Genomic DNA, 23,223 nt, shown 5'->3' on the forward strand with positions numbered 1-23,223 from the left:
AGGCCTAGAAGGACAGCCATCTACTGTGCGGTGGCAGACAAGCACGTTGCCTTGCCTCCACACCAGGGGAAGCCTGAAGCCATGCCCATGGCTCACAGGAACTTAGCAACATGGCAAAGGGCTTCTGATGGGCAGCTTGAGGCCAACTCAGTGGGAGACTCTAAAATTTTCTTTTCTTATTTTTTTTTTTTCACTTCATGAAGTCATTTATTTTGGATTGGTGGTGGCATAATTAAACCTCTTTAAAGTCTTCAGTTTAATCTGAGGCTCGTGACTTTTCTCTAACATGGAGGGCAAGATTTTTCATCTGAAAAGGTCCTTGGTGCACTTATTTTTGAGGTGCTGGGGATTGCATGTGAGGCAAGCACTCTACCATCTGGGCTATATCCCCAGCCCTCTTTTTTTTTTTTAGCAATACTGAGGATCAAACCCAGGGTTTCTTGCATGCTAGACAAGTGCTCTACCACTGAGCTACATCCCTAGTCCTTTTTTTTTTGAAAGGCTGTTCTCCAATCTGTGATCCTGCTTCATCCTCCTGAGTAGCTGCAATGACAGGCATGCACTGCCATGCCCAGCTAACACAGGGAATTCTTTATGGGCAAAATCTATGCAGTTACTCCCAAGGCCCTGGAGCAGAGTCAGAGAAAACCTGGCAGCTGGCAAGGAAATGTCAACAGGGGATACTGAGAATTCAGCAGTTCTGTTTCAGGAAATGTTTCTGGTTAGCTCTTATTGAAAAAACAAAACAAAAATGGGGAGCAGTGCTTAGACTCATTTCCAAACAAGAAAAAAGTATTATTTCTAAGTATCCCTGCCTACAAGACCCTACTTCTCAGATCAGGGATGGTAAACTAGAAACTCTCTGGGTACTGACCTTTCCCTGAACAGATTTGCCCATGACTTTGGACAGCCTGGCACAGAGCTGGCACACAGTAGAGGCTCAGAGAGTTGTGAATGGATGAATAACTCGTCACTTGCTCTGCCACAACTGCCCCTCTCAGAAGACTCTGGCAGCCTGGCTGAGAGCAACGTGCTGCCAGCAGCTTGGCACTGCCCAGGAAGCAGAGAACTCACCTAGTACTAGCAAACCTGCTGATAGGTTACTTTTTTCCTGACTTTTGTTTTTGATTTTTGAGAAATTTCAAAAATAGACAAGAGTACAGAGACGAATATAAGGGACCAGGAAGGACCTCTCTCACCTTCAACCATGTCAACATCTGGACAATCTGGTTCATTCCCTCCCAGCCCCAACCCCACTGCCCTTGATTTTTCTGAAGTAAATCCCAAACATTGAATTATTTCATCTATGACTATTTTCACTTACATCAGAAGACAAAGACTTTAAAAAAACACACAATATGCTGGGCACAGTGGTGCACATCTGTAATCCCAGGAGCTCGAGAGGCTGAGGCAGGAAGATGACGAGTTCAAAGTCAGCCTCAGCGAAAAGTGAGGCACTAAGCAACTCAGTGAGACTCTGTCTCTAAATAAAATACAAAATAGGACTGGGATGGGGCTCATTGGTCAGGTGTCCCCGAGTTCAATCCCTGCTACCCCCCGAAAAAAGGAAAAAAACACACACAATACCATCATATACTTCAAATATACTTTAACTAGGCCAGGTGCCATGGTGTGCACCTGTAGTCCCAAGTACTTGGGAGGCTGAGGCAGAAGCATCACTTGAGCCCAAGAGTTTGGGGCCACTGGAAAAGTAAAATCTAAGCCAGGCACAGTGGCACACTCCTGTAATCTCAGTGACTTAAGAGGTGAGGCTGAGGCAGGAGGATTCCAAGCCAGTCTCAGCAACATAGCAAGGCCCTTAGGAACTTAGTGAGAACCTGTCTCAAAGTAAAAAATAAAAAGGCCTCGGCAATACTGGTACCAAAAATAAAATAAATCAATAACAATAATAATAAAATAGAACCTAAGAGCTAGGAGGGTAGCTCAGAGGGGTAGGCTTCACCTAGCACATGCAAGGCCCTAATTTGATCAACAGCACTGAAAAAAAAAAAAAAGAAAGAAAGAAAGAAAGAAAAGAGAGGGTGAGAAAAGAGGAAGAAAATTAAACATATAGAATAAATTTATATTAGAGTCAAGATTAAAGAAGATGTTAGCCAGGCAAGGTACTGCACACCTGTGATCCCCGCAGCTCGAGAGGCTGAGGCGAGAGGGCTTCAAGTTCAAAGCCAGCCTCAGCAACTTAGTAAGACCCTAGGCAACTTAGCCCTGTTTCAAAATTGGAAAAAAAAACGAAAACAAAAAACAAAGAACAACATGTATCCCATTTGTTTACAATAAAAAAAAAAAAACAAAGGAGGGGTGGAGATGTGGCTCAGTGGTTAAGTGCTCTTGGGTTTAGTCCCTGGTACCAAACAAATCAGAATATCTTAAATTTTATATATATATATATATTTTTTATATAATTAATATATGTATATGATCATAATTATATGTAATTATTATATATACGTATTTTAATGATGAATGATTGAATTAACTGAATCCTACTGAATTCTGGTCAAACTGGTCCCTGCAAAGCCTCTGTGGTCAGGGAAGAGCGGCGTTGGCTGAGACTCTTCCCATTACCTGTGAGCGACCGCTTGTAGACGCCCTGCAGGATTGCTGCCACGCGGAAGAAGGAGAAGGCCATGTAGAAGTTCCAGCAGTCCACAGGAGGGGTCCCCATGTGACAACAGTACATGCTGAAGTACTCCTCTGCAGTGGGGATTCCCAGCCGAGCCAAATCGCAGCCACTGACACCTGAGGTGAAAGGTTCCTGGGCAGTCAGAGCCTGCTCCCCTGCGGAGGCCAGGCTTTACCCTGAAAATCAGTCTCTCCAAAACTAGTACCACAACTAGCTCAAGGGGTCGCCCAAGACTTCAATGGCTCTTCCTCCCCCGGGAATCCAGGCAGGGAGCTAATGGGCTCTTGAAGGTTTCAGATTAAATTAGCAGAAAGGGAAGAAATGTGACCTCTGATTCCACTGGGACCACAGTTCACGGTGGACGGGTACTATTCTCAACCAGTCACTTGACTGAAAGTGGCACTGGAAGAGCACTCACACCAATGATGGAACAGACAACTGCCACAAGTTAAGAATTTCACTGATTTGTGTGATTTGTGATATATTGGTGATTTAGAAGCATGCAATATATTCTATGCATAGGGCTTGGTCCTAGGAGTATAACTTATATATAAGCAAAGATGTTACTACAGAGATGTTCCCTGCCTTTTTGTGGGAATGGGGTTGCAGGGAGGAAATATTTTTAAAAATCAGAAACATTAAGTAGCCCAATAGGAAATTAAATCAAATGTCTTGTTAATTCTACTTGATAGAATCCAAAGCTGTCAGAGAAATACTTAATGACATGAAAACATGTCCAAAGTTTACAATTAAGTGAAAAAAACAGGTCCATCAGATGTGGTGCAACGCTTATAATCCCAGTGACAGGAGGCTGAGGTAGGAGGATGGCAAATTTGGGGCCAACCTCAGCAACTTAACAAGACTGTGTCTCAAAAAAATGAATAAATGAATTAAAAAGTAAGGACTGGGGAGGGTAGAGTACCCCTGGGTTCAATCCCTATTATTGAAAAAAAAAAGTCAGTGGAATTCAGCTGTATGAAACACAAGAGGTACTCTGTGGGTGTACCTGTCATTTAACATGCACCCTGCACTCATTCTGCCCCGAATGTGATAGGAATGCATTCCTGTGGTGTTTTCTACCCAAGCCACCAGGTCCACACTTAGATGCTGCAGCCTGATGGCATGCCTCAACCAACGTGGCTCCCAAACACCTGGGGTGTGCAGCTGGCCCACTCCATCGGCCCACAGCCGTGGGACCTACCTCTCAGCATGGGGAAACTGGGCGGCAAGTAGTGAGTCAGGCAGCTGTAGGCCACGTCAGCAAGGGGGTCGCCTAAGGTAGAAAGCTCCCAGTCAAGGACAGCAAGCACCTCCGCCTTGTCTGGATGAAACAACAGGTTGTCGAGCCTGAAAAGCCACAGACGGGATGGAGAGACAGCCTGAGATCCCTGACCGGGTGTATTCTGGGCCAAGGGAGGTCCAGGCTCGTTCCCACCCTCCCTGCTCTTTCTGTGTCAAGCTGGGGTCACCCCAGTCCTGTGGCTTCCAGAATGGAAGCGGGTCTGCCAATTCATTCCCCAGTTCCCCCCTGCAGAGAGTAGAGCAAGGTCTGAATTCTGCCACCGAAGGCCAGTGCTTCGGCCAGGTGGCCCTCACCATGCAGCTACCCTCTCTGGGTTCCGGTAATTATGTCCTCTCTGTGATGGTTCTAAAACAGGCCTGCAAATTCTTTGACATTTCTGTCACAAAAGGTAGTCTAATTTTTGACCCCTTGAAGCACCTGGCTTTTAACAAACAAAGTGGGGAGAAGTAAGCCTGAGGGACTCCTGGGGCTAGGCAAGGGCTGAAAATGTGTTATGGCTTCCTCTCGGCCCCTTAGGACTGAGAGGACACACAGCTTTGGATCCCCGAACTGCCAGATGTGAAGTCCAGCTACCCAGGAACCACCGGCCTGGGGTGAAACCACAGGGACAGAGAGCAGCCTGAGGAGCCCAGCACGCAGGTCAGCCTGCAGATGGTTCCAGGCCCTGCTGAGAGCCATGCCAGTCAAAATAAGTTGTCCTGTACCGAGACTAAAGACGAGCAAGCACACCAACTCCGAGTACCATTTCCAGCGCCCGGCTTTGGGGCAGCGTGTATGCCCTAGCAACAGCAGCAGACCCCAGTGGCAAGGGCTCTGCACTGCTGCCGGCCTGGGTTCCAGGCTGTTTGGCGGTTCTTCTCCACACAGCACCTGTTAGACTCCTCAAGTGACCTGAGTCCTCTGTTTCCTGCCAGGGCTCTATGTATCTTTATTTAGAAGATTAACATAATTACCAAACGTGCCCCGCTTCCAGAGTTAACAGATGTCATCTCTACTTCTTTGTTGTATTTCCTTCAAATTTTTAAGCCATGATACGTGAGGCCTCCCTCCCTTAGCTCCCCACCGTTCTCAAAGATAACTGTCATCTTGAAACTGGCATGCATTAATTTCAGATATTTTAATACTTTTCTTAGATTTGCCTGCACCTGTAAGCCATACGTAGCATTCTTTCCAGCCTTTTAGTTTGCATGGGTATCACACTGTATATATTTTTTCTACCCAGTATTCTCTTCTTGAGATTTACTTTTGATGATTTATGTATAATCACTTAAATTAGTTTATTTCCTGAACTATAACATACCACCTAACTATGGTTTATTATGTGTTACAATTACAAGCATGAGCAAAAATCATGATTTTGCCGAGTCTCCTGTGCACAGGTGCAAATGCTCCTCTAGAAGAATGACAGCTTGTGGTCTATCCCGTCTTCTATGTTACTGGCTATTTTCAAAGTATTTGTACCAGCTTATGCTCCCACCTCCACTTGTTCTGAGCAAGAAATGTTCTTCCATCTACCAACATATGGAAATAGCTTTGAGTATAATGTTCATCAGTAAGTGTCAGCATGCGCTCTGAAATCAGAGGATGCCTTTCTGGAAAATGTCATCATAAATGACCCCTGTACTTCACTACAGCTAAGGGAGGTGATTCTCAGACCACCATTGGATGTCTCCTGCCTGCTGTTGTACTTAAATCATATTTGTGTGGGTTGGGGTTGTGGCTCAGGGGTACAGCACTTGCCTAGCATGTGTAAGGTGCTGGGCTTAACCCTCAGCACCACATTAAAAAATGAACAAATAAAACAAAGTCATTAAAAATAAATAAATCAACCACATTTGTGAACATTTGAGGTGCAAAGAAAGGTAAAGGCAAGTACCATGGAGCAGTTATTGTGGACCAGAGGCACAAAGACCACCTGCTACTCTTCCCCACCAAAAGGAATGGGTTGCATCTTTGGCAAGAGGTATACTGAAGGGCGAGGTGCCACTTGCTATCCCAACTGGAGGAAGAAGATAGAAAAGGGGGTCACAAACAACTTAGTTAAAGTTCAAAGCAGTATAAGGAAATTACTTGGACCAGTCGATCAGAGACCCATGCAAGAGCTTATTCCTATGGATGACCCTGTGATGTAGACAAAGCTCAACTTCCAGTCAGATCCAGGGGGATCACCAAGGGTGGCTAAAGGAAGGAGTCAAAGTAAATGACATGGTCCAGCAGGCCAAGGAAGGCCAATCTGGCATGGAAAGTGAAGCAATGTCTTTATATTTAGCCTGACAATCTAACCTTGTTCAATAACAGGCACAAATAGGCTGGGCGTGTGGCTCAGGGGTAAAGGTCATGCGTAGCATGAATAAAACCCTGAGTCTGATCCCCAAAAAAATAAGAGGTGCAACTTCTCAGGAAGGGAAAGAAAACTACCAAACAGATCGGGGCCCACATAAGACGTGTATCAAAAGCAGGCTTTCAGGTGCTACTGGGAAACAAAACACTGGAAAACTACCCAAGTGCCTCAAGGGCTGTGTTGGCAGCTGAGGTGGTAAGATAAAGCTAGACACGCAGCCAGACACAAGGCACACTTGACTTCCAGTGCTAGGCAGGCGACAGGCGTGGCATGCACCCCAGGGCACCACGTTCATTCCCTTCCCTTCCTCATCCTCCCTGCCCAGGAGAATGTTCACCCCACCTCATGGGAGGCAAGAGGAACACTTGCTCTGCTTGACCTTCCAACAGTGGCTCTCCTCCCAGAGTGATGCTGCCCTCTCACGGCTCATGGGACAACGTCTGCAGGCATTTTTGGGTGGCTACAACTTGGTGGGGAGGTGCTACTGGCGTCTAGTGAGGAGAAGCCAGGGATGATGTTTGCTATCCGACAGTGCAGCGCAGCCCCCATGGTAAAGGATTGTTCAACCCAAAATGTCACAGTGCGAGGCTGAGAAACCTTGCCTCAAAAGGGAGGAACTCTGTAATGGAAATGGTTACCATCTACAGACTGGGCCAAGACCAGCTTCAGCTCCCCCTCCAGTGCCCTGCCCATCATTTTTCACATGTCATATTCACATCCGTGGCAGTGGTATCTACCTGAAGTCCCCATGCACCACTGTGGTCCTCTGTTGCCTGGGAAGATGGAGAGGCAGCCACTGGATGAGCCTCTCCATCGCTGGGATGGTGCTGGTTTCTGCAGCTCGGTACTGCTTAGTCCAGGTTCGCACCTGGCGAGGAAGATAGTCCCCTGAGGGAAGAAAATCAGAGCGTGGTGTGCCGTTTCAACAACCTCCAAAGGTCTTAAAAATTGCCAGTGCAGTGAATTCCTCAGAAATGCTCTGTGGCCATGACATGTCTCTGAACACTGGACTGGAGAATTTCCCATGTGACACTCCTGCTGGCTCTACATGGAAACCACCAGTCATTTTGGCTGGTTCAAGGTAGTCTGGGCACTATTCCCAGCCTCATGGCCTCTAAACCTGATCCCCAGCCCTTTTTGAGGTCCTGTGAACTTCCTAATAGCCTTTAATAAATCCCTTTGGGTTAAATTATAGTGGGTGGGTGACTAAAGAGCAGAAACTCCAGAGCCAGACTGCCAGGGTCTAAATCTCAGGTCTGCCATCCACCAGCTGTGTGATCTCAGGACCGTTCTTAACCTTACTTTCCTTATCTTGAGATGGTCCTCTGAGAGTTTTTGGGAAGATAAAATATATAAGTCCCTTGGGTATAGTGTCTGAGATCTGAAATACTGAGGCAAGAAGATCACTTGAACGTATGAGTTCAAGGCCAGCCTAAGCAATACAGCAAGACCCCACCTCAAAAAAGAAAAAAAAAATTGGAGAAAAAGAAAAAAAAAAAAAAACTTGATAATATCAAATACTGCCAAGGATAAGAAGAAACTGGAATTTTCACCCATTTTTAAAAAAAGCAGAAACAAAATATACAAATGTAACATCTTGGCATAATGACATTTAAAAAATCTATCCCTGGGGCTGGGGAGATAGCTCAGTCGGTAGAGTGCTTGCCTTGTAAGCACAAGGCCCTGAGTTCGATTCCCAGCACCAAAAAAAAAAAAAAAAAAAAAAAAAAAAAAAAAAAAAAAAAAAAATCTATCCCTGTTAAAAAGATTAAGTAAGGAAATGGGTGAAAAAGAGAATATGTTGGGTGTGGGGGCACACACCTGCAATGCCAGATACTCAGAGGGCAGGAAGATCACAAGTGAGAAGCCAGCCTGGGTAATTTAGTGAGATTTCTGTCTCAAAATAAGAAATGAGCTGGGCGTGGTGGTGCACACCTATAATCCCACCAGCTCAGAGGCTGAGGCAGGTTGATTGCAAGTTCAAAGCCAGGCTCAGCAACTTAGTGAGGCTCTAAGTAACTCAGCAAGACCCTGTCTCCAAACAAAATATTTTTTAAAAAGGCTGCGGATGTGGCTCAGGGGTTAAGTGTCCCTGGGTTCACTCCCTGGTACCAAAAAGAAAAAGAAATAAAAAGTAGCTGGGAGGCTGGGGTTGTGACTCAGTGGTACAGCACTTGCCTAGCACATGTTGAATCCTCAGCACCACATAAAAAAAAATAAAAGTATTGTGTCCATCTACAACTAAAAATAAAAAATACAAAAAAAAAAAAAAAAAAAAAGGAGCTGGGTTGGTGGCACTGGGGATGTGGCTCAATGGTACAGCACTTGCCTCACATGCACAAGGCTGGGCTGCATCCCCAGCACTGCAAACAAAAAAAGATGAACCTAAACTTTAAAGTCCTCCCTATGTTTAGCAAACATTTGGTTGTTAATGAACCATCCAGACCCAAGTGGCTCCGCTCACCTTGCTTCCCGTAGTCATCCAGGCCTGCAGCATGGAGGTCCACACTGTGAATTTTGCACAGGACTCTGTTCATGGCAGTGTATATGGCTCGCCTCTGGGTGGGCTCCAAGCCTGGCAGAGAGGGGTCTTTGTAGATGAGGCCGGGGCAGTACTCCATCAGATAGAAGGGAGTGCCTATGACACTGGCAGGGACACAGATGAGGAGCTTCAGGGACCCAGTGCATGATGAGGTGCGCTGTCAGCCACAGCGCTGCTCCTACTGTTCCTGTGCACACATGGGATGTGGGATGCTGGAGGAGAGCTCAGACCCCAAATACTGGACATACAGGACATTTTCTTTTCCTTTTGCACCTAAGTACAGGTGTTAGAAGTAACTCTTCCCAGACATACCCACATGCACACACACATGCGCACACACACCTGTTATTACAGCTTAGCCAGCAATGCTGTTTCTTTTAGGCCCATCTGTAGACGTCATTGGAATGGGCTTAAATGTGATAAGACATCAAGCAGCATGGTTGAGAGAGGGAGCTTTGGGGTCATAAAGAACCAGGCTTAGGGCTGGAGTTGCAGCTCAGTGGTAGAGCACTTGCCTAGCATGTGTGAGGCACTGGGTTCCATCCTCAGCACTACATAAAAGTAAAGAAATAAATAAATAAAATAAAGGTATTGTGTCCATCTACAACTAAAACAATAAAATAAAATAGAACCAGGCTTCAGTCCTACTTCCGTACTTTACTAATAATGTGACCCTGAGAATCTTTTTAAACCTCTCTGAGTTTTATCGTTGCTAATAAATAAACATATTCACTTCCAAGGGTGGTTGGAAGGCCTGTAATTCCAGCAACTCAGGAGGATTGCAAGTCCAAAGCCAGCCTCAGCAACCTAGTGAGACTCTGTCTCAAAGTAAAAATAAAAATGTAGCTCAGAAGTAAGGTGCCCCTGGGTTAAATCCCCAGCAGCACACACATACAAAGGTAGTTCTAATAACTAAAGGAAAAAATACACAGAGTGTTCAGGGTGGTATCTGGGTCCCATGAAGGGTCACTGTGTATCCCTTCTTATTATTGATGTTATTTTTACCATTATTTGGTGGTCTGAATGGCACATATACTGCCTCACAGTATTGAAATAACCCACTGATATGTCATTAAGCCATTTGTTAATCATTACTAAAAATTAGTTTACTACTCTAAAAAGTAATTTTGAAAATTCCATCATTTTAAGTGTTTGTTCTAATTTGAGAAATTGTCACAAAAGATCTCCATGGGATAACTAAGGAAATTTAAACATAGGCTAGATATATAATATTAAAGTATAGTCAGCTCTCTAGACCTATAGGTTTTGCATAAATGGAAGCAACCAACTCTGATCAAAATTATTTGGGAAAAAACTATGTATCTATACTGAGTATGTAGAGACTTTTTCCTAGTCACCACTCCCTAGGCAATACTGTGTAACAACTGTTTACACAGCCCTGATGTAGTGTGCCATGTAAACAGTTGGCTGCTATGTAAAACGATGTATTATGAATAACCTCGGCTGAGTTCAAGTATACAGAAGGTGTGTGCAGGTCATATGTAAATACTACGCCATTCCAACAAGGGGCTTGAGCATCCTCAGGGCACTGTGGAACCAGCCCTTCCTGGAAGATTCCTCTGTTCATTATCTTAACTCTGATAATAGTGCTATGGTTGGAAAGGAAGCATCTTTATTCTTAAGAGATGCATACTATCTGAAACTTACTTCAAAGGTTCAGACCAAAAAACCATTCCATATATACACATACAAATAAATAAAAAACATATACACATGCATATACATACATATACCACCACACAGAGAGCAAGTGTGGAAAATTTTAACGTTTTAATCTAGATGAAGTATGAACAGGTGCTCATTATTTTTTCTCCTCTTAAATTTTCTGCATTTTTCAAATTTCTCATAATATAAAAGTTGAGAAAAAAGAAAGAGATTCAAAAAGCATGTTACAAAGCAGATTTAAACAGAATGGAAAGACCACAATGAAAATTAAATAAAAAAGAACAACATGAAACAAGGTGGCTATATATCTTTTAAAAGCTCAAAAAAGCTATTTGCTACCAATCCCCATAAGAGCAGGCATGTATTTTTCTTTCAGGATAACTTAAAGATCTAGACTTCCAAGGGAGTCTGCTGTATAGTCTCTTTCCTCTCTGACCCAAACTTTATTTGTATTTCAGAGACTGGCATCTGAGTCAGTAAATGGGCTTTTTCTCCTGAAGTTTGAATTTGCAATGGCAAAAAATACATTTGAACTTTACCTTGAATCTTCACAGAGGTCAAGAACTCTGGGGACTGGCACTCCAGCATTTGCAAGGGCTTTCATTACCCTGTAGAACAAATAAAAATGAACATAACTGCTGGCTGAACTGATGAGATTTTCCTGAAATTACTTTTCTGATTTATGAATCAGTATGTTGGGGATGGGGTATGGCTCAGTGGTAGAGCACTTGCGTAGCATGTGTGACATCCTGGGTTCAATCACAGAACTACACACAAACACACAAAGATACAAGCATAAACTAAAATGGAATTCTAAAAAATATTCAAATGAACCAAAAGTAAATAAGAAGACCAAAACAAACAGGTGGAATGAACAGAAACCAAATAGTGAATTGTAGACCTAAATCAACCATATCAACAATTACCTTAAATTAATAGGATAAACACCACAATAAAAAGACAGAAGTTATCCGGGTGCACAGAAAAGCATGACCTAACTATATGAGGTCCACAAAGGACATGCTTTAAATGTACAACATAGATAGGTTGGAAACAAAAGGATGGAAAGGGAAGTACTGTGTAACTGGTAAACACAAGAAGGCTGGCATACTTTAATATCAGACAAAGTCGATTTTAAGACAAGAGAACACTTCAGAAAGATACATCAGGAAGACATAACGGCCCTAAGTGCATGTGTGCCTAACAGAGCTTCAAACACATAAAGTGAAAGTGGACAAACCCACACAGCTGAGATTTAACACCCATCTGTCAATAATCAGAGAACCCAACAAAGACAGGTGTATCTAAAGATAGAGATCTAGAAACTATCCACAAACTTGACCTGATTGGCATTTCTAGAATATTTGTTCAGCAATTGCAGAACATGTATTATTTTCATGTGCTGGTCTGTAAAATAAATCTCAGTAAGTTTCAATAAAAATTGAAATTTTACAGAGTATTTCTCACACTTCAGTGGAATAAAACTAGAACTTAATATACTATATCTAGATAAAAACACATTGTGAAATGAATACATTTGTATATAACCCATAGGTCATAGAAGAAATAACAAGGGATATCAGAAAACATTTCAACTGGAATAATAATAATAAATAGATCAAGTATGTAAGATGTAGCTAACAAAGTACTTAGAAATAACTTTAAATGTTTTTAATAGAAAAGAAGGAAGATGGGCTAGGGATATAGCTCAGTTGGTAGAGTGACTGCCTCGCAAGCACAAGGCCCTGGGTTCAATCCCCAGCACCACAAAAAAAAAAAAAAAAGAAACAAAAAGAAAAGAAGGAAGATTTTAAATAAATGATCTAAGAGTATACCTTAAGAAGGTAAAAATAGGGTTGGAGTTGTGGCTCAGTGGTAGAGCACTTGCCTGGCATGTGTGAGGCCCTGGCTTTGATCCTCAGTACCACATATAAATAAGTAAACTAAATAAAATAAGGTCCATCAACCCCCACCCCCAACAAAAAAGAAGATAAAAATAAACCCAGAGTAAGTAGCTATAAAGGAATAAAGAGAAGAAATAAAATGGAATAAAAAAGAGACAACAAAAAATTAACAAAACTAAATACAAGTTATTTGAAAATATCAACACAATTGATAAATATCTAGCTAGATTGATCTGAGTGAGAGATAATACAAATTACTAATCAATATCAGGAATGGTAAAGAGGGGATAGCACCACAGATTCTATACATATTAAAAGGATAATAAAGGAACATTATGAGCAATAAATATGATAGCTTCAGATGAAATGAATAAATTCCTTAGAAATTATAACTTTTCAAAACTAAAAAAAGATGAAATAAGATATATGAATAGCTCTATATTTATTGACTTAATATTCAAAAACCTTCTCCAAAACTCCTAGCCCAAAAGGTTCTACTGGTGAATTCTGTAAACCATAAGGATGAAGAATTTTTAATTTTAAAAGAATAATAATTATGCATAGACTCACCTCCAAGTGGCTGCTGTTACTGCCTACCTGGTACCCTGTCCCCTTTTGTGTTCCGGTACACTTTCCTTTGGGAAATGCCCTCCCCAGTCTCAGTCCACATGGTCTAAGTGACACTGACCCAAACCCTGGTTCTAGAGATGGGCAGAAGAGCAAGATATGACCAGTCTGGTCAATGCATCTCCTGGTCACAGAATAGTCCAGGGATAGACCTATGACCCCAAATGGACCAATGAGTCAACCTCAGGAGACATCAGGAACATACTCTAGAATTATCAAGGAAGGAAGAAACAGAAATAGAGAGAGAGGGGGAATGCATGGATCCTGGTGCCATTATTTGAACCCCTGGATCCTGTACGCCTGAAAGATTTAAATCATGAAGTAAAACATTTTTCTATATCATCCTCCCTACCTTTGTTTTTTTAATGCTTAAGTTAGGCTTGGTGGTTCTGTACAAGTGAAGAATACTAACAGGCTACCCAAACATGACCAGGGTTAACATTTTTAAGTGTTCATTTCCAGTATTTTTTCATATGCATGTCTTTAAAAAATATGACACATGTATCTATCTTTATTCTCCTAACTTTTGTCACATACATTTTTCTACTATTATAAGCATATTTAATTGGGTATGATAATAGCATAATCACTAATATTATGGAGCCAGGTGAGATGGTACACACCTATAATCCCAGCTACTCAGGAGGATGAGGCAGGAGGATTGAAATTCAAGGCCAGCCTCAGCAACTTAGCAAGACTCTCAGTCACTCAGTGAGACTCTGTCTCAAATCAAAAAGTAAAAAGGACTGGGGATGTAAGTCAGTGGTAAAATGCACTGGGTTCAATCCCCAGTATCATAAAAAAATAATAATACATAATTTTTTTTTTTCTGTGCTGGGGTACATAAAATTTTTTTAAAGATTGGGCTATGGAATCCCAGTGCCTAGCTGTGCAGGCGGACTCCACCACTCTTCTACCAGTGTGTGCCCTAGGTGTGCTGTTTACCTCTCTAGGTCTCACTTTTCTCAGCTATCAAATGGGGATCATGACAGCATCAAACCAGAGTTGTGAGAATGTTTTCAGTTAACACATTCCAAGCATTGCTTATAGTGCCTGGTAAGTAATGAACTTTCAGCAAATGTCAGCTACTCCGATTACTGTTGTAGAAAAAAGTAGATACACTGAAGTTTGCATAATCATTTCCTGATTATTGTACCCTGAGAGTAATTCCAAATTTTTATTATAAACAACACTTAGTGAGGATATTCATGCACAAAGATTTTTTTCTATTTAGAATTAGTCATGTAGGTACCAAGAATTGAAATTATTAAATCTTGAAGTATGAATACTCTGAGGTTTTTAATGAATTGTATCATATTATTTTCTGGTAGAGTTCAAATCTACATTTGGCATTTTATAAGCAGGTACTGTGTTGTTTCATCTTGAAATACAGTTTATTTTTAACACAATGCAAATTCCATGCATGTCTGGATTTTTGTTTTTTAAAGTACTGGGTATTGAACTCCGGGGTACTCAACCATCTCAGCACTTTTTATTTTTTATTTTGAGACAGGGTCTCACTGAGTTGCTTACACACCTGCTATTACATGGGCACATCTACATAAATGCTCATAAAGTGCCCCCGCTTTTCTCCTCTGAGGAAACCCTAAGGTTTCATAATCATTGGTCAGCGGTCCTCACAACACTCGGACAAGTCAGATTCTAGGAACTCAAAAGTCAAGAGGAGAGATGGAAAATAATCAGGAGGAGGAAGGAGGGCCAAGAGCTGACATCACGTTCTTCTTGATGACTCTGGGACTCTCCTTTTATGGAACATAATAGGCTGCTAGTGAGAAGGAAGAGGAGGAGGAAGGGAACCTTCCAGGTGAGTCTCACTCTAGAGCTCATTCATGGCTTTGTATTCATTCTCTAAAAGATCTGGAGCTAGGTTTTTTTCAAACTTGTATGTTTAAATGGTCCTCTTTGCAAACAATCTACTTTACTGGGAATGGGTTATAATATCTTTATTCTCATTAACATTTAAAAAAATTTTTTAGATGTTGATGGACCTTTATTTTATTCATTTATTCATTCATTTATGTGGTGCTGAGAATTGAACCCAGTGCCTCACACATGCTAGACAAGAGCTCTATCACTGAGTCACAACCCCAGTCACTATCTCATAAACATTTTACACTAGAAAACTTCAAACATATACAAAACTAGAGCACTGTGGCTGGGCACAGTGGCTGTAATCCCAGCAACTCAGGAGGTCAAGGCAGGAGGACCACAAGTTTGAGGCCAACGTTAGCAACTTAGCAAGACCCTATCTCAAAATAAAAATTAAAAACACAAAAGGACTGAGGATGTAGCCAAGTGGTAAAACACCCCTGGATTCAATCCCCGGTCCAAAAAAAAAAAAAAAAGGAGAGCTATTTGTATAATGAACAATCATGTACCCATGCTTGTTTTGCTATAGCCCCACTAATGTCCTGTTTTGATTTTTTCCCCCTGGTACTAAGGATTAAACCCAGGGGTGTTCTACCACTGAGCCACTTTTTTTTTTTTTTTTTTTGGTGAGACAGGGTTTCATTAAGTTGCAGAGGCTAGTCTCAAACTTGTGGTCCTCCTGCCTCAGTCTCCCAAGTAACTGAAATTACTTACAGGTATATACCACCACACTCAGCTTAAAGTACTGATTTTAAAACTAAAGGTCTTGAGTGGGGTGTAGTGGCACATGCCTGTAATCCCAGTGGCTCAGGAGGCTGAGGCAGGAGGATCAAAAGCTCAAGGTCAGCCTCAGCAATTTAGCAATACCCTGTCTCTAAATAAAATTTAAAAAAAGGGCCAGGGATGTGACTCAGTGGTCAGTGGTTAAGTACCCTTGGATTCAATCTCCAGCACCAGGAAAAAAAAAAAAAAAAAGAAAGAAAGAAAGAAAAAGAAAAAAGAGACAGACTAAAGGTCTGAGAATTTTTAATCTTTACTTAAATGTCCTTAAACCAGGCAGGGCAGTGTACATTCATAATCCCAGCAACCCAGGAGGCTGAGAGAGGAGGATCACAAGTTCAAGGCGAGCCTCAGCAACTTAGTGGGGCCCTAAGCAACTTAGTAAGACCTTGTCTCAAAATTAAAAATTTAAAAAAAAAAAAAAAAAAAAAAAAAAAAGTTTTTTGAAGAGCTGGGGATGGAGCTCAGTAGTAAAACACCCAAGGATTAAATCTCCAGTACAAAAAAAAAAGGCCTTAGGACAGGACTGGGATGTAGAGAGTTTGTCTAGCATGCACAAAGCCCTGGGTTCAATTCTCAGCATCACAACAATTGTAAAGGGCAAGACTAATGTATCTCAACCCTGCCCTTTTTTCTTCTAGAGGTGCTAAAAGAATGTCGCCACCTACAGATTTGGGTATAGAAAAGAAAAGAGAAACTTATAAATAAAATTGGGTACTCAGGAGGCTGAGGCAAGAGGATCACTTGCGATCAGGAAGTAAGAACCACCAGAGCAACACAGTGCCTCAAAACAAAAACAAAACAAATAAAATTAGATAACATGTCCTTATTTGAAATAATATGGAGATTCATAACAGCAGTTGTAAATGTCTCAGGGCTCTTATGGAAGCTAACCTGTATCTTAGGGCTGAACTCATCCATAGTACAACCAGGTGGACAGGCACCGCCCCCACCCTAGCCCCTGAGAGTTTACCTGAACTCCCTTTCTACTGCATGGGCAGATGGAAGGAGAGACCCTGGGGGCTTCTTCCTCAGAACCAGCTCATGACTGGACAGCCTGATGTAGTAAGTTGGGTTTGACTGCCCATGATCAAACTGAAGGAGTTCCAATGGGCCTGTAAGTTAGAAAACAAAGAACATTCTAACTGGATCTGGAGCCCAGTTCTGGACAGATATTGTTTTCTTTTGTTGTTGTTGTTTGTTTTTTGTTTTTTTTGGTGCTGGGGATTAAACCCAGGGGTAGGAGTACTTTACCACTGGGCTACATACCCAGCCCTTTTAAATTAATTTATTTATTATTATTTTTTGTGCGGTACTGGGAATCGAACTCAGGCTCGTGTGCTTGCAAGGCAAGGACTCTACTAGCTGAGCTATCTCCCCAGCCCCATTTTTTTTATTTTTGAGATAGGATGTCACTAAGTTGCTGAGGACCTTGCTAAATTGCTGAGGCTGGCCTTGAACTTGCCATCCTTCTGCCTCCGTCTCCCAAGCTCCTGGGATTACAGGTGTACATGTCTGGCTCAAATATTCCTTCTAAAAGTTCTGAATTTGGGATCCCGAATATCCTCTCTGAGATGCAGGACAAGAAAAGCACCTCCCCCTGGGTGCCACAGCAACTCAGTCCCTGGCTCACCCTGTCAGTGGGGTTCCAGAATCACAGGCCACTAGTGTGGCAAAGGCCACTCACTTGACACCACAATCTTTTCTCACTTTGTATGGGTGTCCAGTTCTCTCCTCCTTGCCAACTCCTGCCCCGTGAACAAAAGCACTTTAGTTCTGTTTATCAACCACAAGCACAGTCATGGCAACCCATCTGGCAAAAGGAATGCTTTAGGCCTGAGAAGGAAAGTGCCCTTGTGTGTCCCTTGCCTGTACTTGGCCAAACCATGTCTGACTCTGATGTGACAGCTGAAAGGATCCAGGCAGAGGTCTTCACCTTGAGCCAAAGCTGCTTTCCCCACCCCACTAGGTGAATTCTGTGGCTCCCTCAGCCTCTAGGTAGAAGTGAACCAAATTAGCCCTCAGCTTGACAGCAAGATGGACCTCTGGATGTGGATTCCTTTCACTTGGTCAGGACAGTGGGTAAGCACGGGCGTTGCCCTGAGTTAGTTGGCCTGGTCATAACAGGCCCTTCAGCATTGTGGAAATACTACTAAGAATCCAATCACTGACATAATGTGGAACTCCAGAAATAAAGACCTTTTCTGAGGATCAAGTGGGTGAGGCAAAATTTCATCACCAAGTGGAAATTTCTTCAAAAGCCCATGAGGCTTCTGTTTTCCTGAAGGTGAAATGTGAAGATCAAGAGACAGGCCTTTGAAGAGGGGGAGTTGACTTGCCACGTTTTCAAATTGTGCAACTTTTAAGTCACCTTCAGAAAACAGGCTGTTGTTTCAAAAAATTAGCAACAGTAACCCCCCTGCGCACATATGTACTAGCCAAGCTCCGGCTCCTTGCTGGCTGCTGGCAGGCAAATGCTGCCAGGTGACTCTCAGGTGGATGACAAGGGCACAAATGCACTTCTGCAGAGCCATACAAAAGGAGGTCAAGGCTTCGACCCAAGCAAAACTGAAAGCAGCACTTGGATACGCCAGGCCAGCTGGCTGTTTTCCTCTCCACATGGCTTCTGGGTTGCTGGCATGTTCATCGAGGTTAGAAAGTGAGAGCCAGACTGAGCCCAGTCTTGAACAGAGTTGCCCAAACACAAAACTTTCCATACCTGTGATCTGGGTCCCCAGCAAGCCCTTGAGGTACTTCTCCAAAGCATCTTTTGGAATTTCCATGGTCTTCCTCACAGGACGAGTATTGGGAATACCCATGTGCAAAGGAAACCCCAGGAGAGCTTCCAACTCCTTCACGGCAGCCTCTGGGTCATCAACCTGGTTTCAGAGAGAATACCCACCGTGTGTCACCGTCAACCCTGCCTCTTCTCTGTCTCCTCTGAGGGTAGTTCTTCAGAGGGAAATAAATATCCAAGGAGTTCTCCAAGGACGGACATTGGAGCCAGGACATTCAGTTAACAGGAACCAGAATGAGTTTCCTTATCCATTTAATTTCTAACCACCTTATATTTAATATTTTTCTTTTTTATTTCATTTTCTTTCTTTTCTTTCTTTCTTTCTTTCTTTCTTTCTTTCTTTTTTTTTTTTTTTTTGTTTGTTTGTTTGTTTGTTTTTGTATGTGGGTTGGAAATTGAACTTGGGGTACTTAACCACTGAGCTACAACTCCAAGCCCTCAAACTTGAGATCCTCTGGTCTCGCTCCCGAGTCTCTAGGCCTACAGGAGTGCACCACCATGTCCAGCTCTACCTTCATGAAGAGTGCAGGTGAGTTCACAGCATACTTTGTGCACTGCGGACAGAAGACTATGGCTGCAGCATCTGCTGTGTCCCTGTGTCAGTTTCATAATGAAAATTAAATGCAGAAAGCTGGTCTAGCCTCCCCTCCTGCCATATGGCTTCTGTTCTTCACTTTAATGACTCATGCAACTGGTAGCTGCAACTTCCCCACCTAGAAAAATCACTCAGACAGTAGAAACACCACCCCAGACGTCCTAGCTTGCCCTGCACCTCCTTCACAGCTCTGTGCTCAATCCATCTTCTTTGTACACATCTGTCTTTCTCCCTGCTGATAATACAAGCAGCTAGTCACATCGATTACATAACTGATTTTAAAAATGATGACTATGGAAACAAGGAGGAACCGCCATAGAGAGCTACAACTGCAAGTGTAAAAAGATGGCATAAAATGCTTCTACTAATTCTTGGTGCACGGCAGGGGGTCAAAAATAATGATGCTTACCTTAATGGTGCGAATACCAAGACTGGCAGCTGCTTTTAGATTTTGCCCCAGATCATCAAGAAAGATGGACTCAGAGGGCTGCAGGCCAAGGCGTGCCAAGCACAGCTGGTATATCCTGGGGTCTGGTTTGCAGACACCTTCCAGGCAGGATTCCACCACCTGACGGGGAGACCGAGGGAGGAATGGCCCTAAAGGTACAACTCCCACAAGCATGCTGGCATATTTTTTGAAAAGAGCAGAGGCAGGACAGCTGAGATGCATGAGAACAACTTAAGAGTGTTAGGATATTAAAATGACATTGCCTTGGTAAGTCAAGTAACTGTGAAATTCTGGGTTACAATCTGGGAGCCAAACTCAGGAAACTGAAGTTCTTCAGACACTGTGGCCTTTACAACCAAATGGGTTTTGTTTAATCATCAGTAAAATGTGAACAGCCATCTTACCTATCTTAGTGGTTATTATGAAACTTAAGTGAGTTCCAAAATGACAGGACACTTGCTAATGTCATATATTATGGTTACACAGAGCATTTCACAATCTCACCACAAGTATATTTTACCCAAAGTACTGGAGACCTTGTGACAGAAGAAAATCATGACCAGAATCCAAAGTCCCTCATCACATCTCAGGGTTTCTCACCCCAACTGCACAGCAGAATCTTTTGTGGAACTTTTCATAAAAAAAAAATACCAAGGTCCTACCCAGACTCACCCAACAACAATCTTCAGGGAAAAGGACGTGTGTCTTTACAAACTCACAGGCCATGCTGATGGGTAGGCAGAGTTGAAAATCTTTAATCTCACTGGTCCAATGAAGGGTACAAATACACAGAGAAATAGATAAGAGGCAGGGAACATGCCACCTTCTAGAGTCCAACCAAAATATCTCTTCCAAGAATGGAAAGAAACAGAAAGGGGCTCTGCTGGCAAAATGTACAATACTCCAATTATCAGAGAAATTTCCTCCAGTGTGTTCTAGAGCTTACCATGATTCTCACAGTATTTGGTGAGATGCTTCCCCTTGGCACTGATTGGGTTATACATGGAGAATGGGCCACAAGGAAGGGTTCTCCTGATCCATCACAATTCTGGAAGGCCCTGAAAGACCTGCTGCCACTCTGGGCTTTGGAATTTCTGAAGGGAGTTATTACTGCTGCTGGTTTTAAGACGTAAATAAGTGTTTTAAGGGTACACGCACAAATAAAACCAGGCACAAAGTGATACACGCCTCTAATCCCAGCTACTCAGGAGGATCACAAGGTTGAGGCCAGCCTGGGCAACTTAGTGAAACTCTGTCAGAAAATAAAAATTTAAAAACAGCTGAGGATGTAGCTCAGTGGTATAGCACTTGCCTAGCAGACAGAGGCCCTGGCTTCAATCCTCAGTGCTGTAAAACAAAACAAAACAAAATAGCCAAACATGTTAAAATTATATCATCAGCATTAAAGGCTGGGATATGCATATGAAACAAATCATGTGCAATTTAGAAGGACAGTTAATCAGACCAGGGAAAGTAATCAAGTTTTATTGGACAGTACTGGTCTAGGGATTAAAATCACAAAAACAGGGGACAATAAGTTGGTCTTAGAAGAAAAGAGGTCAAAGGACCCATTAAGATGTGAGGGGGGACCCAAGCACCTGTGTTAAGGTCAGTCTAAAGTTCCAATGCAGAATGTAAAGGGGGTCTTTAAAGCAGAAGTTTCTTCTTTTTGGTCTTGAACCCAAGGGTATTCCATCACTGAGTCACATTCCCAGTCTTTTAACTTTAGATTTTGAGACAGAGTCTCACTAAGTTGCTTCGGTTATCGATAAGTTTCCCAGGTAGGCCTGGAACTCACAATCCTCCTGCCTCAGCCTCCCAAATCACTGGGATTACAGGCATGTATCACCACCTAGCACTACAGCTTCAAACTCTACAAATGTTTGGCCTTGCTAAGAGCACAGTGAAATTTTAAAAACCCAGTTTCAACCTATAATATCTAAACCTAACTTGAGTTGGGGATGCAACAATGTTGCACCCTGAAGCAAGAGCAAGGACCATGCTTCCCCTGGTTTGAATCCTCAAGCTTACCACATCAAACTGTTTCCGGTCCACAGGCAAAAAGCTTTTCCCATCAGAAAGACGAAAATTATTGCTCAAGACTGCAGTCTGAAGGCCTTTTGAGCGAATTTGAGAGATGGCCTCAGTCATCACTGGGAACTGCTTCGCCACTTGCTTACTGGTCAGCCGAGAGAAAAATGAGTCCACCGGCACCGAGGTCTTTGACTGTGAACAGAAGAGGGGAGGGGAGAGCCAGAGGTCAGGAACGAGAGACCACAGGAAAAAATACTGATTCCTGTTCCTTGGTTGTCAGAGCCCAGGCCATTTGCTTACTGTCTGAAGGTACTAAATTCCTGGACCCCTCTGTGGAATTCTATATGTGAGTTTTGGGTGGTGGTGTTTTGTTTTGTTTTTTGAGACAGCATCTTGCTATGTTGCCTCAGATGATCTCAAACTCCTGGGCTCAGAGCAATCCTCTTGCCTAAGCCTCTGCATGCCACCATGCCTGTCTACAAGAGGATATATATTACAAGTATTTATGTATGCATTTATGGTACCCAGGTGCCCTCTACCACAGAGCCACATCCTCAGCCCTTTTTTAACTTTTATTCTGACAGTCTTGCTAAATTGCCAAGACTGTCCTTGAACTTGCAATCCTCCTGCCTCAGTCTCTTTACTTGCATGCATTATAGAAGTGTACCACACAACAGTTAGACGCAATTTATTTATATAAAAATTTTTTTTTAGTTACAGAGGAACCCAATGCCTTTATTTTATTTAATTATTTTTATGTGGTGCTGAGAATTGAACTCAGTGCCTCACACTGCTAGGCAAGTGCTCTACCACTGAGCTATACCCCAAGTTCTGTGATTTATTTTTCATGATTGAGAAGGCACTTAATGATTTTGTATTATTCATGACTTCACCATTATTAACTTTAGTTTCTGATCAATTTTGTTATTTTAAAATATAATCTGTGTGGACTTTGAAAACTCTTACAATGTTTCAAAATCTATAAAGGCCAGTTTGCTGTTATATATATATTTTTATATATATTATATATATTTATATATGTGTATATTTACATATATATAAAATGTATATATATGTACCTTTATTTTATTTTATTCATTTATTTTTATGTGGTGCTGAGGATCAAACCCAGTGCCTCACACATGCTAGACAAGCACTCTACCACTGAGCCACAACTGCAGCCCACAAGTCGAATGAAGACTTTTAGCACATACACCAAGTTGTACAACCATCACAGTCAGTCATAGGATATCTTATTATCCTAAAGAGAAACTCATACCCGTTAACACTCCTCATTTTCCCCCAATACCCCTAGTCCTAGAAAACCATCAATCTGCTTTCCCTATCTACAGCTTTGAGTATTTGGGACATTTCATATAAATGGAATCAAATAATAGGCTGTCTTTTTTGACTAGCCTCTTTAACTTGGCCTAATGTTTACAAGGTTCAGTCTTTGCATAATTTTTAATTTGTGGGAAATATGTATAACATAGAATTGGCCATTTTCTCCATCCTTAAGTCTATAGCTCAGGGGCACTGCTGTGCTCACCACCATCCAGCCAGAGAACTGCTCATACTATTATGATTTAGCAGAGCTACTGTGAAAGTTACATGACTTCATGTAAATAAAAA

At 42.3% G+C, this 23,223-nt stretch overlaps 1 protein-coding gene across 4 annotated transcripts in view; it reads right to left on the minus strand.

The window, feature by feature from the left end:
- Nucleotides 1-23,223, minus strand: part of ACAD10 (acyl-CoA dehydrogenase family member 10) — a 47,182-nt gene that overhangs the window by 12,024 nt on the left and 11,935 nt on the right. For all 4 annotated transcript variants that reach the window (XM_079149517.1, XM_079149518.1, XM_079149519.1 and 1 more), the window contains 9 exons: nt 21,589-21,783; nt 19,519-19,677; nt 18,437-18,596; nt 16,691-16,832; nt 11,056-11,124; nt 8,753-8,934; nt 7,026-7,176; nt 3,846-3,991; nt 2,587-2,760 (listed from right to left, as the gene is read on the minus strand). In XM_079149517.1, the coding sequence (XP_079005643.1) occupies nt 2,587-2,760; nt 3,846-3,991; nt 7,026-7,176; nt 8,753-8,934; nt 11,056-11,124; nt 16,691-16,832; nt 18,437-18,596; nt 19,519-19,677; nt 21,589-21,783 (1,378 nt within the window). The remainder of the gene's footprint in view (nt 1-2,586; nt 2,761-3,845; nt 3,992-7,025; nt 7,177-8,752; nt 8,935-11,055; nt 11,125-16,690; nt 16,833-18,436; nt 18,597-19,518; nt 19,678-21,588; nt 21,784-23,223) is intronic.

The sequence above is a fragment of the Sciurus vulgaris genome, assembly GCF_902686455.1.
Source record: "Sciurus vulgaris genome assembly, chromosome: 8".
Classification (NCBI taxonomy): domain Eukaryota; kingdom Metazoa; phylum Chordata; class Mammalia; order Rodentia; family Sciuridae; genus Sciurus; species Sciurus vulgaris.